The 15436-nt window shown below is 40.9% G+C and overlaps 2 protein-coding genes across 9 annotated transcripts in view; both read right to left on the minus strand.

The window, feature by feature from the left end:
* Positions 1-15436, minus strand: part of MRPS6 (mitochondrial ribosomal protein S6) — a 47472-nt gene that overhangs the window by 17619 nt on the left and 14417 nt on the right. The window lies entirely within an intron of this gene.
* Positions 7024-15436, minus strand: part of SLC5A3 (solute carrier family 5 member 3) — a 38752-nt gene continuing 30339 nt past the window's right edge. For all 8 annotated transcript variants that reach the window (XM_075033762.1, XM_075033760.1, XM_075033758.1 and 5 more), the window contains one exon: positions 7024-15401. In XM_075033762.1, the coding sequence (XP_074889863.1) occupies positions 12958-15099 (2142 nt within the window). In that variant the 5' untranslated portion in view covers positions 15100-15401 and the 3' untranslated portion in view covers positions 7024-12957. The remainder of the gene's footprint in view (positions 15402-15436) is intronic.

Consider the following 15436-nt stretch of genomic DNA (forward strand, 5'->3'; position numbering starts at 1 on the left):
TCATGGTTTATCATAGCTTGCCTAAAGCCATCAACCAAACTATATATAGGCTAGCCTTTGCTAACCATAATATCCACAGACACAGGTTCCTTGGTTTGCCTCAGAGCCAGACCAGTTGAGGACATAGCAAATGGTATTGCCTGGCTCCCAACCCAGGAGCCACAACATTTTTTCCTGAACAGCCAGCACTAATTCCAGTACCACAGATGTGGGGAAGCAAAGATAGGGGAGAGAAAAGAAGAAAACGGAAACTGGTGCCAGGATATCCATGCTGGAGAGGAGGAAGTGCTAGGAAGAGTGCATAAGCCCTGGTATGTAATTCTAGCTCTGGTTCCCCCTCCTGCGTGCACAGTCAAGCCAGAGCCCTTTCAACTGCCTTCACCCTTAGTGAACTTGGTGAACTTTGTCAGTGAACTTGGTTCACTATCATTCAGCCACGAGTTCAGCTACCTTGTTCTCAGAAAGGTACAGCCCTATGGACCTGACCAAGCCATGGAAGGAAGAGGAGGGAGGTCACTGCAGACTGTCCAAGGGCTTTTCCTTGGAAAACTGCCCCTAGAAGAAGTAATTGAAGGACTGCTGTCTAGAGATCAAAATTCCCCACTCCTCTACCCCCACTTAGAGCTGCCCAGAAGAAAAATGTTAACTAGCATGTCAACCCTGCATCTGTCGGGCAGAACAATCACAACAGAGGTATGTTACAAAACATCCCTTCTGCATATCATTGGCTTTCTCCACAGATGAGGATACCTGCAGCCACGCTTACCAGGCAGCTGCGCTGCCACAGAGACCTCGCGCAGCTGCTGCCGATGCCGCAGGAACTACGTGCATTGAGATCACTGGGCACCTTTCCACAGAGACTCCAGTTCAGCGTATTTAAAACTCCACTATTCCCATGAAGTTATACATAGCCCCAGGTGTCACGCAAACCACAGCTGAACACCATGCCCTAAGCACTTCCTCCGTACCTCTGGCTTCTCCTCTTCTCTTCACCAGTCTTTCAGCTTAGCATAATCATCACCCAAATGAGCAGAAAGCTCTTTAATGCACAGCCTTCTTCAGCATCTCCCCAGACTGCACAATTGGAAACGGACAGGGGTGCACCATCAATTACCACCCAGGATCAAAGCCACAAATGCACGGTAACAACCAGCAAGTACTGCAACACAGCGCCAACAATCTCTTTTTCAGGGCAAGTCATATACCACCAGTGTGACTAAAAACTACAGCATGGTTTTTATCAGTCATACAGAACTCACATGGCAACTGGCAAGTGTATTAAAAATAGGCGAACAGAAAAAAAACGGGGACTACTCTGACGGCAAAGTATCTTCTGTTCTACTGGAGGCAAAACAGACATGAGCTCAGCAAAGAACAGCTTGGAGACAGACCAGAAACATGGCAAGGGCTTGAAGTAAAGCTTTTGTAATGCTGATGTCTCCTTAAAAACAAGGAGCCACCCGCCCAATCCTAATGGGAAGGACAACACTGTGGCTGGAACTAGAGCCCTGTGAAAGGACTCTGCGCCACTGCTTAATTTTCCATCTTGTTAGCTGGCCAGAGGGAGCTCAAAAGAAGACAGAAAGTCAAAGGGACAGAAAAAAACAAACTGGCTAAAAAAGAAGCCTTCTCAAGCCACCGAAGCTCCTCCAAAAAGAGTCTTTAGAGAAAGAAAAGGAAGCAGACACCAAATACTTAGTTTTAGGGCTAGAACTGTACTCAAGGTCTTCTGGCCACTTACTCAGTTTAACAGGAAGCATTTAAAGTCAGTGGGCATATCTCCTTAAGTTATAAACAGAAAGAAATCCATCATAATTAGCTTGATTATCCCTTCAACATAGTAATAGTAGGATAAAACTATGTCTTCTTTTGGTTGTTAAGCAGTTACAAAAGGTTGTTCTGAGATTATTTATTGAGGTGGAAATCAAAGAATGCAAAATGTATGTTTACAAGAAAGCTGCAATTCAAAAGCAGCAAAACTAGGGGGAAAAGCGTTGTCATTTACCACATAATAAAACACTAGAAACTTATTAGTGAAAATGATAAAAAACCACACATACATTTGTGAACTAGCCAAGATCAACACTGGCATAAGAAAGAAGAAGAGCTTTTGCAATGAGAAACAAGGGGAAGCTGGAAAGGGTCATATAATTGTCACACCCTGTTTTAGTACACAAGACGACACAGCAAACAGATGAAAAAATAATCAGTAGATTAAGAATGGACAGCAAAGAAAAAATTAGTGCTAATATTAGTAAGACCCTTAGCCAGGCATACAATACAGCTAGTGGCAGGGTTGTCCTTTATCTGCCTAGGAAACAAACTTGAACTCCTGGTGCAAGATGCAAAGCTGCAATTACTATAAAAGCATAAACAACACAGAACAGCAGCTCTAAGTAGGGTACAACCACTGAAGAATATGTACTATTCGAACAAGATCAAAATAATGATAAAAGTAGTAGATCAAGCAAACAGAACATGTGGGAGCCGTGCTGCATCCCTGCTAAAAACAGCCTGCATGTGACCGATGAGCGCGATCAGGATGTCCGGAAACTGAGCAACAAAAACGTGAGGACTCTGGATACCTGCCTGGAAGTTCAGACCCAGGCAGCGGTGGGGAGGGAGCGGTCTAGGGAAAGCTGGAAGTAGGGCAGCACTAGGTAGAGACAGAGGTTTCTGTAGCTACGACAGTACAATTTTTCTGATATAGAATAAGGACCAAAGGGGAGAAACCCAGGTGCTCCTGAATGTGATAACCGTTTCATATTTCCATCAAACATTGATTGAACAAAAAAGCATGATACTATTCTAGAAACGGATTTGGCAAATAGTGAGAAAGTTATAGCAGGCAAGTCACCAAAAATAAGTTTGGGGGAGTGATCAAAATTGACTCAGTCTGAATTAAAAATAACACCCCATCCTCAAAACAGATCTTTAATTACCATTTTAACAGGGTATAAGCCAAGGAACTAGCAACTTTACCTGATGCGACTATGAAGTCCAGGGACTTAGATGCAGAGGAAGCAGCAACTTTTAAAGTCAAAGTGATGCTAGTATTTCTTCTGTTCCAAAATCCGCCTTTTTTCTTCAAAGAATCTAAATTCCACAATGTAATTTTTTTAACTCAGTATTTAAGATCAAAGGAAATTATTAAAGAAACTGAACTAAAAGCCAAGCAAAACAAGTACCCTATAAACACCATGTCACAGTTAAATTAACACACCAGTCTCAACACTGAACTTAGCTGAATTTAATTCATTTTAGAGAGTTGATACTCTGGATAATTTCTAAAAAGAACTCTAGAAGGTGTCTTGTAAGTCTGAAGTAAACAGCAACAAAATCCTCCATGATTCAGGGCCATTTCAAGGGTTTATTACCAGAAACAGTTAACATAACAATTGGCCACAACTTCAGAATCAATTAAACACATTCCTTAAAACCCCATTTCGAAACTTAACCTCTTCTTCTCAACCACAATAAATTATAGTATGGACTTCAACGTAACACTCTGGGCCAGCTAAAGTCTACTTATCAGAAACTTTCTAAGACCAAGCTTACCAGAAACTACAAGTAAGTTTTCTTCCTCTCATGACCTTTAGATCATAGAATCATAGAATGGTTTGGGTTGGATGGGACCTTCAAGATCATCTAGTTCCAACCTCCCTGCCATGGGCAGGGACACCTTCTGCTCCACCAGGTTGCTCAAAGCCCCATCCAACCTGGCCTTGAACACTTCCAGGGATGGGGCATCCACAACTTCTCTGGGCAACCTGTTCCAGTGTCTCACCACTTAGTAAAGAATTTTTTCCTAATATCTAATCTAAATCTACCCTCTTTCAGTTTAAAGCCATTAACTCTCATCCTATCACTACAGTTCCTGTTAAGAGTCCCTCTCTGGCTTTCTTGTAGGCCCCCTTTAGGTACTGAAAGGCTGCTGTAAGGTCTCCCTGGAGCTTTCTCTTCTCCAGGCTGAACAACTCCAACTCTTTCAGCCTGTCTTCACAGGGGAGGTGCTCCAGCCCCCAATCATCTTCATGGCCCCTGCTCAAGCAGGTCCATGTCTTTCTTGTGCTGGGGACCCCAGAGCTGGACGCAGTACCCAGACGCTGGCATCTCACCAGAGCAGAGTAGAGGGGGAGAATCACCTCCCTTGACCTGCCAGTCACTCTTCCTTTGATGCAGCCTAGAATGCAATCAGCTTTCTGGGCTGCAACCGCACACTGCCGGCTCATACTCAGTATTTCATCCACTAATACCCCCAAGTCCTTCTCCTCAGGGCTGCTCTCAATCCATTCTCCGCCCAGCCTGTATTTGTGCTTGGCATTGTCCCAGCCCCTGTGCAGAACCTTGCACTTGGCCTTGTTGAACTTCATGAGGTTCTTTCAGTTTAATTGTTAGGGGCATGTTCAGCATTTTTCAAATCAGCTTTCACACCTCTGTAACTGGGGGAAATCTGCACAGCAGCAAAGGAAACAGGCACTGCATGCCTTCAGAAGACAAACACTAGTTTGGCTGAGTCACAGCTGCAAAGGCCAAACACAGTTAATTTTTACATTCTCTGGGTTGGAGGCTTCCAGCCTTGGAGTGCCAGCAATGGTCCAGCCTTGGGAAAAATACCTGCGACTGTCCAAAGCATCCATTGTAGCAGTTAGGCGTCAGGATATATTCTAACCAAGTCCCCAACACTCCAGACCTAAGGTGTACCACTAGCACCATCCAGACTAGTCTAAGCCACTAAGAGCTCCCTTCTATGAAAAAAATCTTTTAAGAACTAGAGATTGGTTCCTAACATGTAGCTGTTACACACATCATACACATCCTTACTGCCACAGAAGAACAAAGAAGAGTCAAGACTAAGAAAAAGCTGAACATAGTTAAAAAGCTTCCAAAGAGTATGTGAGGGCCATAGCCATCATTTTGAAGTCCTCATGCTTTTGCAGAAAAGTAACTATCTTTGGCTCTGAACCAGAATAGCATTTAAGGTGGAAGTCACAGTGTTTTCACCAACTGGTATGCACAAGCGAAAGCAAACTTTGGCAATTTCTTGCTCAAATTCTCCTGTACACTACAGCATATATACTGAGATACTCAAAGCTAACTTACAAAACTAGTTTCATGGTTCAGGTAACTATTAAAAATAGTTGCTGACAAATTAAAGGGTTATAAACATCATGACCATGAAGTCAGATTGTCACCTTATTCCTATCAGTCTACGAACACATAAAAAAAAAAACACAAAAAAACATCAAAAAAGCAATTCACTAAGTACAACCTGATTAAACATGCTTGCTAGACAGGCAAGAAGAAAGCAGGGAGCTGAAACCTCCTGGCTTGTTCACTTTCCTGGCACGAGAACATGCAGAGGGCAAACTGGGACAGCCACATCCAAGGAGGGAGAATTCACTTCAGAGCCAACAGGCAAAGAGTACTCATTACCACCATCTCCTTGGGTTTTTCCAGTGAACCCTCAAAATAAATGCTGCTGCAGCATTTATTGAACCTGCCCACAACTTGCCTAGGCCAAGACTCCACATCCGAAGAAATATTAAAGTCTCAAACATTAGTAAACTAGGGATTGACAGAGTCTTTGCTAACTAATACAAATGGAACCAGCTGGTGACAAAGAGGCTTCTTGAACCTTTTTTCAAATCAGTGAAATGGAAAGCTACTCACTAAATAATCACCTAATAAACTAATTAAATAACCAATTAATTAACAGCTAACTAATGAAAACACAGGAGTCCCACTCCCTACTGGAAATCACAAACCCAAACTAAGTTTGCAGGCAGGAAACTGCTTATTTTTCATCCCAAATCCAAAGCTTCCCCTCTGGAATGTTTTTCATCCATTCCTTCAACAAACAACAGCAAAGCTTCCACTTTTCTTTTACGACACAGAAGCAAAAGAAGAGAATACCAAGAATAATTTTGATGAATGGAGCATTTCCTCTGCAACTGAAAATCTGGGTTTAACATCCTTCTCACAGTTTTTGCCAACATCCCATCTCTAAAAGAACGTCTTAATCCCTAATCCACAGGTGATTAAACACCAGGCCTGTCCCCTTCCTTGCTGAACCATCACTGCTGGACAACTAAGAAGTCATGATTCACACCATGCTTTCCCTGGCAATTAGTTCAAATATGTCCTTATGGGGGACAGGGACGTGAGGGAGAAGGAAGTGGGAGACTCATGTTTTGTCTCTGCTTACAGAACTGCATTGATGTTTTAATCTTTTTGAAATAGAAATCATGAGAAGGTATCCTTCCCTCCCCAAAGGCAACCATCTAAGCACTGACTACCACAAGCTGTAAGTGCCTCCTACAAGGGAGAAGACAGCATCACATGTATCATTCTCAGAGACTGACTGCTGGCACAGGCTCCTTGGAGGACTTGGGCACTAGGACCGACTTCTAGATCGCAGTCAGAAATAAACACAAGACAGACACCAAGGCGTCCAGGCTGGGGCAGTCCCAGAGGGATAGTGAAGCACAACTGGAAGTATTTAAGGGCACTCCAGAATCACATAAGAAGGCGCCTGTCCCACTCAAGAATTGGTTAAACAGCAGCTGAACAGGGCACTTAAAGAAGAAAAAAAAAAAAAAAGAACCAAAAAAACCCCCACAATTTTGCATGATAACCAACAAGGCCGCTCTGCTAAATGAGGGTTTACCCATATTTTGTTTTGCATGCAAGCTGCTGCTCTGCAGGGTGCTTCAGGCAGGTAGCCTTGCCCTGCCAGCATCCTGAGCTGCAGGTCACAGAAAGATCAGTCCACAGTCCAGCCCACCCCAGACTCACCTCCCCACAACAGAAGTTGGCCTAAAGTTTTTGCAGCCAAACTCTGCACCGGTATCTTGGATCCTTAAGTTCTTCTTGCAGTTTTAAAGAATCTAGTTTGGAGTTTTTTACTTCTCTAAGCAAATGCCCACACCCTACTTCAAGAGGTCTGCCTTTTAATAACAGGGAAAAAAGGGAAGTATCTTTATATATAGTGATGCAACGCTTACTACAAGTAAGAATACATGACAATTATGGACAGGTTCTCCAAAATAGCTTCACAAATATCTGTTTTGTTGTTTGTTTGGTTTTTTTCCTCTATTTTTATTGAAACTTTGTACAGAAGTTTTAAACATTTCCATACAATACTTTTAGACAGGACAAAATGCCATGGTAAAGGAATGTAAACTGCAAGAAACACAGTCTGAAGTATCCAAATACTCTCTAATAAGAGTTTTAGTTTGAAGACTAATGCAGTAGGCAAAATAATATGCATACAGTATACAAAGAACAGTATACACAGGGCCAGCAATGCTAACTATGAAAATTTTGCATCAGATTTACTTCAAAGATTTATAGCAATATGATAATTCTATACACTAGACCAAAATTAATTTATCATACATCGTTTCTATGACAAAAAGCTTGTCATTAAGGACAGTAGCAACTTACAATATAATTAAGCTGTATTAATCTCATTAACACTTCTAAATCTATATTCCTACTACAATAATTTTTTTCAGTATATTGTCTTATAAGATCTTAACAGACCTTTAAATAACACTTTACTAAAAGAGACCTGGATCCATTATAGTGATCTTATCTACATGCCCATTTGGCTTAATTCAAAAAAAAAAAAAAAAAAGAAAGAAAAAAGGAAAAAAAAGAAAAAAGAACAAGGGACAAGGAAAAAGGCAGGTTTCAAAGGGTATATGATATCATTTGGTTTTGGTCTGAAATGTATTTTAGTTGAATAGTTAAAAAAAACAAAAAGGCAGTTCATTAACTGGTATTTTATATAAAATCTGCAGAAAAATACAACAGCAACAAAAACCAAAAATACTTCACAGATATCTAAAAAAACATTTTATCAGAGATACAAGGTAAAGCAGCATCACTTTGACACTGTGCTTTAAAAATAAGAAGATGAATGAAGAGACTGCTCTAGTGATATTAAAAATTTGCTTTCTTCTTGAAGAAGACTACTAACATTTTGCACAGCAACTATTTTTATAACCACCTCATTTAAAAACGTGTATTCATAGACACAGAGAATTGTCATATCATTACCATTTTTGCTCAAAGTGTCTGACTTTACACAGTGAAACTGATAATGCTAAGTGTCACCAGATGTCACTATACCATGAATATTAGAACAGAAGTGAAGCAAATGCCTTTAAACCAACACCATAAAAGAAATAATAGAAAGTGTTTTGTAAACAAAACAAACCACTTTGCAAAACAAGAGAATTCAGAGATCTCACAGTGAAATCAGAAATCCTAATTATATATGTTTACATTCTAGGACTACTCTTTACCTTAGGCCAATTAAAGCACATTAAACCATTTAATTATATACAAACATTTTCTTAAAAAAATTTTAAAACATTGCACACAAGTCTGCTTTTTAACATCACATAACAAGGTTAGTTTTATTTTCAAAACAATTACATTTAAGGGCACAGAACACACAGAATACCAAATTAACAGATGAGTACTTTTGCTTCGCTATACATGCTAAATCCAAAGATTTCCTCAAGAAAGCTAGAGCTTAGCAACTCCAACTTCTTCCATGTATCCTGTTCTCTGAAAGGGAGCATCTCCCAATACCTCCTTTATCTTAGGATTTAAAAAAATATATATATAAAAAAAATAAAGCTGTACGTTTTAAAGTTGTAAGCATCTTCTGCTATAAGTGTTCGCACAGAGATCCTTTGATGGCTCTGCCCGCTTCACTGCAACATTGTGGGAAATCCTTTTCACTACTCAGTTACAGTACTCTCATCAGAAGTCTCATGCTGGCCCTTCTGGGATTAGGGTGGAAAGGGGAACACGGAAGCGAAGTAGAAAATACACAAGCGGTACACTGAAGGCCATTTTAATTTCTTACAATCTCTCACCATTTCCTTTCAGGTATTAGTAAAAGCTAACAGGAAAAATTACAAAAACAACAAAAAACCCTAAACTTTGGCAGAGAATAGCATCAAATCAGTCATTTAAAAAAAAATTAAATAAGAACAGTCTCCCAGACTGTACTATGGAGCTCTCAACAAGCCTCTTTTTTTTTTCCTTTTTCTTTTTTTCTTTTTTAAATAAAAGGCTTCTAACAAATTTCTGGGAGAAAATTCAAATATCTTAACAGAAAAATAAGTTAAGGGAAATAACAACAAAAAAAAAGGTGTCATTCCAAAATAAGTTTTTCACGACTGTCGTTCTAAGCACAAGGCAATAAATAAACCAATCGCTGCAAGACAGAAGCACATGTCCTCCTGGATCTACCCCTGCATGACCAGCCAGTCCCACTGAGAAGGAGGGGGCCAGGCCAGTCATTAAAATTTATGGAACTGATTGTCCATTATGGGAGACACTCTGTAGTTTTACTGGTCCAAAAAGTTGGTGTTTAAACCAAAACATATTAATCTGGGTTAACACCTCTTCCATGTAGATCATGATCAGAAGATCAGCAAAGGCATGTTTACGCTATAAAAAAAAATCCTCAAGCAACTTCTTATACTAAGGTCCTTAACATAGGGCAAGGTACTTGCTCACCAATAAACAGTTTGCTTGAAGCCTTATTTTTTTTTTTTCTAATAAAGACCTTTTATTAAGTGGTTATAGGCAGCAAAGAACATTTGCAAGTTCTATGACAGCTCTAAGACATAAAAACAGAGCACGACTGAAGAGGCCAGCATTAGGCAGAGAGTAGCACAGAAACACATTTTTAAAAGACTGAAGAGAAAAAGCACTGGAAAAATAATTTGCTTAAAAGCTTCTTAACAATAACAGGTCTAAAGATGGGGGGATGCAAAGTATTACTTTATTAAGATCCTGGCTGACTGCAAATCACCACTGTGAATAATGCAACAACTTGTTAGTTTAGCAAAAGTGAGAATAAATTAACTGGGAGATGGAGTATCTCAGATTCAACAGTTGAAAGCTACACTGTATATTTGCGAAGGACTGTGACTCCCTAACACAGTCAAAGGACAATTTCACCACGGATCTGACTGTAGTTATACTGAACAGGATACAGGCATCCTGTGTATTAACTCTTTAAACAGCTTTCTCTTTAAATAGCAAATGATTGGGGGGGAGGGGAGGAGAGCAGAGGAAAAAAGCTGGGAAAAGCCATTATAAGCAAATCACTCTTCAGGTGGCAATAAAAGCCATGCTTTCAGCTTCATAACCACGTAAGGCACCCTGGGAAAAAAGCAAGCACAGATGAAGCAATGGCAGCCAAGCAAAAGGGTCCCTGAGCTAACCTGGCTTCACAGGTTAGGTGGCAATGCATTTGTTAATATTGAGAGCAAAAAGGACTGGTCTGGAAAATCCAAGTACCAGCTGCCAACAGAAAGACATGCCAAGTTACTAAGGGACAGTGCCTGGTACATGATTCTCTCCTTCCCTGTGCCAAACTAGGCATATTAGCCAGATCCCAGCCTTTTCAAGAAGGTATTGTTGGACTGAGACTGATCTTTACCCTACACAAGTTGTTATTTTTCATCCTACTAAGATAAAATTTTGCCCTAGATTACTTTATCCTGCATAGAAACAATTAACTATGTTTTATATCTTTTTATAGCACCATCCTTCCCAACTCAGCCCACTAATGAAGTAACTTGAGATGCCATTAACATATTTCACATACTACGATTTTACCATTAAAAAAAGGATTTGAAGTATTTTTCTGAACGAAGCCAGCCACACAAACCGTAAGAAAATCTGTCTCGTCACACTGGTATTAACATCAAGACTCAGGTATGGTAACTCTCCTCTTCTACATATATTACAACACTGCTCCTACATTTATTACTGTATTTCCAGTTAAGAGTAGTCTACTTTCCAGCAGCAAAAACTGAACAAAGTGGAGAAAGGTGGGGCATCCTGGCATCTGGCTAAAGTCTCAGAATGAATGGGATTCAATCGATTTAAAAACAACACAAAACAAACAAAAAAACCCACAAAAATGAAAGTTAATCATTTTATCTGAAAATATGTATTACGGCCTGCAGCTTACAGCACCACTGTACTGGAAAGCAAACTTTCTCCCGCACTCAAAGGCAGGATTAACCCAAATTTCATTTCTACAGAACCATTTCACCCGTAGGCATTGGCTGTTGTTTATGTGCCAAGGAAACACTGCTGGACCCTTGAATCCATGAACTGTCAGCATGGTCCCTTACACCGTTTTTGGCCTAACCAGTTTGTGCTCTCCCAGACAAGTCCCGAGAGGAGCTCAGGAGCAAAGACAGTTGGAGAAATTATTTTCATAGGAAGCCTGGATGTGACCCCTCTGTCCTGGAGAGTAAGGAAGTTTAATACCACGAGTGCAGCCACACGCTGTCAGCTGGCCTCTGTGCGCAAAAACAGACCCTGGCTTGGTTTAGCGTAAGGGCGAGAGCCCCCAAGATGGCAATGCGTTCCCCTGCTTTACCAAGGTGGAAGCAGACCGAACTCTGCAACCTTTTGGTCTGTTGAGTTCCACCGACCTGCTGCACACCCGTCCTCCACACCTGGGAACTGTTCATTCCCTGCCCCAGGCATCCATCCTTCGGGAAGAAAGAACCTCAGCACCTTGAGACCTACTGATTGTCTGTGATTGCCTGGGAAAAGTTTCACTTTTTTGAAGAATCGTAAGGGCAGACCTTTGTTGCCAACAAAGATTACAACTGCACGCGCTCCTCTCCTGACACAGAATACCTCAGGAGTCATTCCTTAAAAAGGAAGATTTGACAGGGTGAGAGAGGAAATGGGAGAAGACACAAGGCAAAAGGACTCTGGAAAGTAAGGACCACTTCCTCTTCTTTCCCCCACTTCCCCTTCCTCTTTTCTTCCCACTTGTTTTTCGCCCCTTACAGACTCCATATATGCAGCAATGGTAGGGCTGCAGAGTATTTCCTCCTAGGCATACACAGCAGAGGAAAAGAGTTATTTCTCAGTGTGCTTACCAAACTGAAGACATGCAATGTCTCACATTTCTCTTTTTCCCATGTGGTAGAACCTATGTACAGGTTTTTCTCTAAAAAGAGGCTAACCCTAATTATGCCCTAAAGGTTTGGGGACTGAAGAGGCTGAATATATACTCTTCTATTTCAATATACCACAAAACTCAAATAAAGAGTATTTCTTTTTTTCCTTTTCCCCCTCTCCTCTATTGCCAGTTTGTCATCTCCAGGTTTTTTTTCTTTTTTTTTTTTTAAATATGGCAAGTTTTCAGTAATGGAATTTACAGAGAATAAAATCAAAAGACAAAAAAATTTCTTACAGAGAAAAAAAAGACAGAAAGCTACTAACAGCTATCATGTTTTAAGTGCCACAAGATGAGACAAAATATCTTCCTGTTGTTGCCATAAGAGAAATGAAAAACTGAAAAAAAACCTAGCAGCAGCAAGCAAAATTAAAAGGTGCTAAGTTGGCCAAGGTAATACAGCTATGTTACAAAGAACAACTACACAGCAATGTGCACTGCAGCCCTACATTTAAAAATCTTTCAACACTGCTTTAACCATTTAGATTTTACACATCAGTAAATGATTACTTGTTATCTTCACCTTAATGCTGACTGAGCTCTGTAACTGCCTGACTTCAAACACAGCCACCTGCCTGCCTTTGGTATATTTATACGTGTATACATGGAAAAACAAAAGGTTAGTACTGCAGATGAAAAAAAAAAAAAAGACAAAAGGGGAAAAAAGAAAAAGACACCACACAACACATTCTGCCTTCAGCAGATAGGACAACATGTCTCAAATGGTCTCTAAATAGGCTAAAGTTGAGTTGATCTTACAATTATAGCGTAAACAATGCCTGGGTTGCGGTTATGCTGTTTGAAAAGAAAGGAAAAAAACAACAAAAAACAAACAAACAAAAAAAAAAACCAAAACAAAACAAAAAAAAACCTCCAGAGACCTGTATCAACTTCTGTATGTTTAGCCATACCCTTAAAAGTTCACTATTCACTCACAAAGAGAAATAGACAAACATGAATATTCCAAGCGAACAGACACAGACCAGTCCAGTATTTAGTAATAGTTTAACTTTTGGAGTCTCTTCCAGCATTTGTAAACAAACAGTCTCTTCCTCCATCTCCCGAACAGCTCTCTTGTTCATGTTTTTACTTTTAAAGCCACAGAACCAATCTATGAATTTCAAATGTCTGTCTCTATCATCAGTTTCTTCCTCATGCTTTTTCTCTCCCATCAAAGCTGCTTGTCCATTCGAGTAACAATCTACTGGCGTCTCGACTTCAGAGTGACTCACAGAAATCACCGGGTTGCTGTCATCTCTGCAAGTAACCAGAAGATTTATATCCTCCGGCTTAATATTTTTAATATTTTCTTCCGATTTGCCATTTGGAATGATATGGTTAGCGTTTTCATTGCACTTGAGGATGCTCTTTTCTTGCACTTTGTACAGCTCCCCCTTTGCGGCGTTCTCTTTTATGTTCCTGTTTTTCACAGCCCAGAAAGTGGTCGTCCGAACCTGCTCCTTCGTAGGTGGAGGTGTGAGGAGGCTTACTACAAAGGTCACAATCCCAGTGATCCAGAACAGAGCTGTTGCAACATACATGTAATGGATGTTTTTGATAAAGCTTGGCCTAGTATCTGGCTGGTTACACTCCGGAGCACGATAGATAAATGCCAGTATCAACCGTATCGCTCCAAGAACAAACCCAGCCATTCCGCCATAGAAAGCCCCCTGCTCATTGCAACGCTTCCAAAAGATACCCATAAGAAACAGAGCAGCCACCGGTGGGGTCAAGTAGTCTGCTACCTCTTGAATATAAAGGTACATCTGACCACCTTGCATTTCTACAATTATCGGGACCCAGGCAATGCTTATAACTACCATGAACGCAACAAAGACTCTTCCTACAATCATCAGTTCTCTAGACGTCGCGCTCTTCCGAATGAGTTTGTAGACATCAAGTGTGAATATGGTGCTGGCACTGTTGAATATTGAGTCCAAGTCACTCATCAGTGCAGCGATCATCACAGCCATCATCAGTCCCCGTAGACCAACTGGCACAAGTTTCATCACCAAACGTGGGTAGGCAATGTTAGAGCATCCAGCTCTGCTCCCGCAGACTTGAAAACAGTGTTCCGGGTTAATGCAGGCGATATCATCTGCAAACAGTATTCGTGAAATCATCCCTGGGACAACTATAATAAACATCGGCAGCAACTTTAAGAAGCCTGCCATCAGAGTGGATCCTTTGGCATGAGCAATGTTTTTTGCAGCTAAAACTCTCTGAACTATGACTTGATCAGCACACCAGTACCAGACAGAAGCTGGGGTCTGTCCCAACAGAAATCCAGGCCACGGAATATCTTCATCTGTTGGCTCACGCAACATTTTAAGAGCATCAGGCTTTGGGTCGACATTGCAGGAATTGGTATTGGAAATGTTGTAGGTTAACAAGATAGACGTAATATTTGGTGATGCTAACATATACCTTCTTTTAACTTCTTCAAACCCACCAACCTCCGTAATACTTATGATCATAAGTGTGAGGGCACCAATAATCATAAGCAGAGCTTGAAGTGTGTCTGTGTAGATGACAGCCACAAGACCTCCAGTCACAGTCAACAGTGCAGTCATTCCAATAAGGAGGATAACCGACAAATAAAGGTTCCAACCTAGCGATTCTTGAATAAAAAGCGCCCCTGAATACAAGTCAACTGAGAGTTTGGTGAAGATATAAAGAATTAGAGACAATGCTGCAAAATATATTTGAATTCTATGCCCTCCAAAACGCTTGGACAAGTATTCAGGCATGGTGTATACTCCTGACCGGATGTAGACTGGGACGAAGACCCATCCTAAAAGCTGCAAAAGCATTAAGGCGTTGAATTCCCATGCACCTACTGCAAATCCACTCGCCGCTCCAGATCCTGCGAGCCCAATGAAATGTTCACTTCCAATATTGCTCACAAATAAAGATGCACCAATAGCTACCCAGGTCATAGAACGCCCTGCCAAAAAGTAGCCACTTACGGTGCTCCGATTGTATTTCCACATGGCAAAAAAACCTATGCACATTACAAGCACGAAGTACAGTGCCACAATGGCAATGTCTGCTGTTTCCAAAGAAGCCCTCATTTTTGTAAACAAAATGACTTCGCACAGCTGACGTCCACTTCTCGCCCCCCAGCAAACGTCTTTTAAGCAACACGTGAACCAGTTAACATATATCAACACTGTGGATCAAATTCTTTGTCCCTTGGTTTGCTGTCCTGATGCTGGTGGTTGTGGTACATTTACTTTCTCCGCTTCTCAAATGGAAATTTGGAACTTAGCACGCACTTTTAATCCACATTCCACAAGAGCATCAGCCTTAACTCAGTTGATGTAGGAGAAATTCTTAGTTGCAGCTAAGTTTAGTGAGGCCTACTGTACCAACCCTGCAAGGCAGCAAAGACAAAAGACAAAGATTGAA

Source organism: Buteo buteo, chromosome 8 (assembly GCF_964188355.1).
Source record: "Buteo buteo chromosome 8, bButBut1.hap1.1, whole genome shotgun sequence".
Taxonomy (NCBI): domain Eukaryota; kingdom Metazoa; phylum Chordata; class Aves; order Accipitriformes; family Accipitridae; genus Buteo; species Buteo buteo.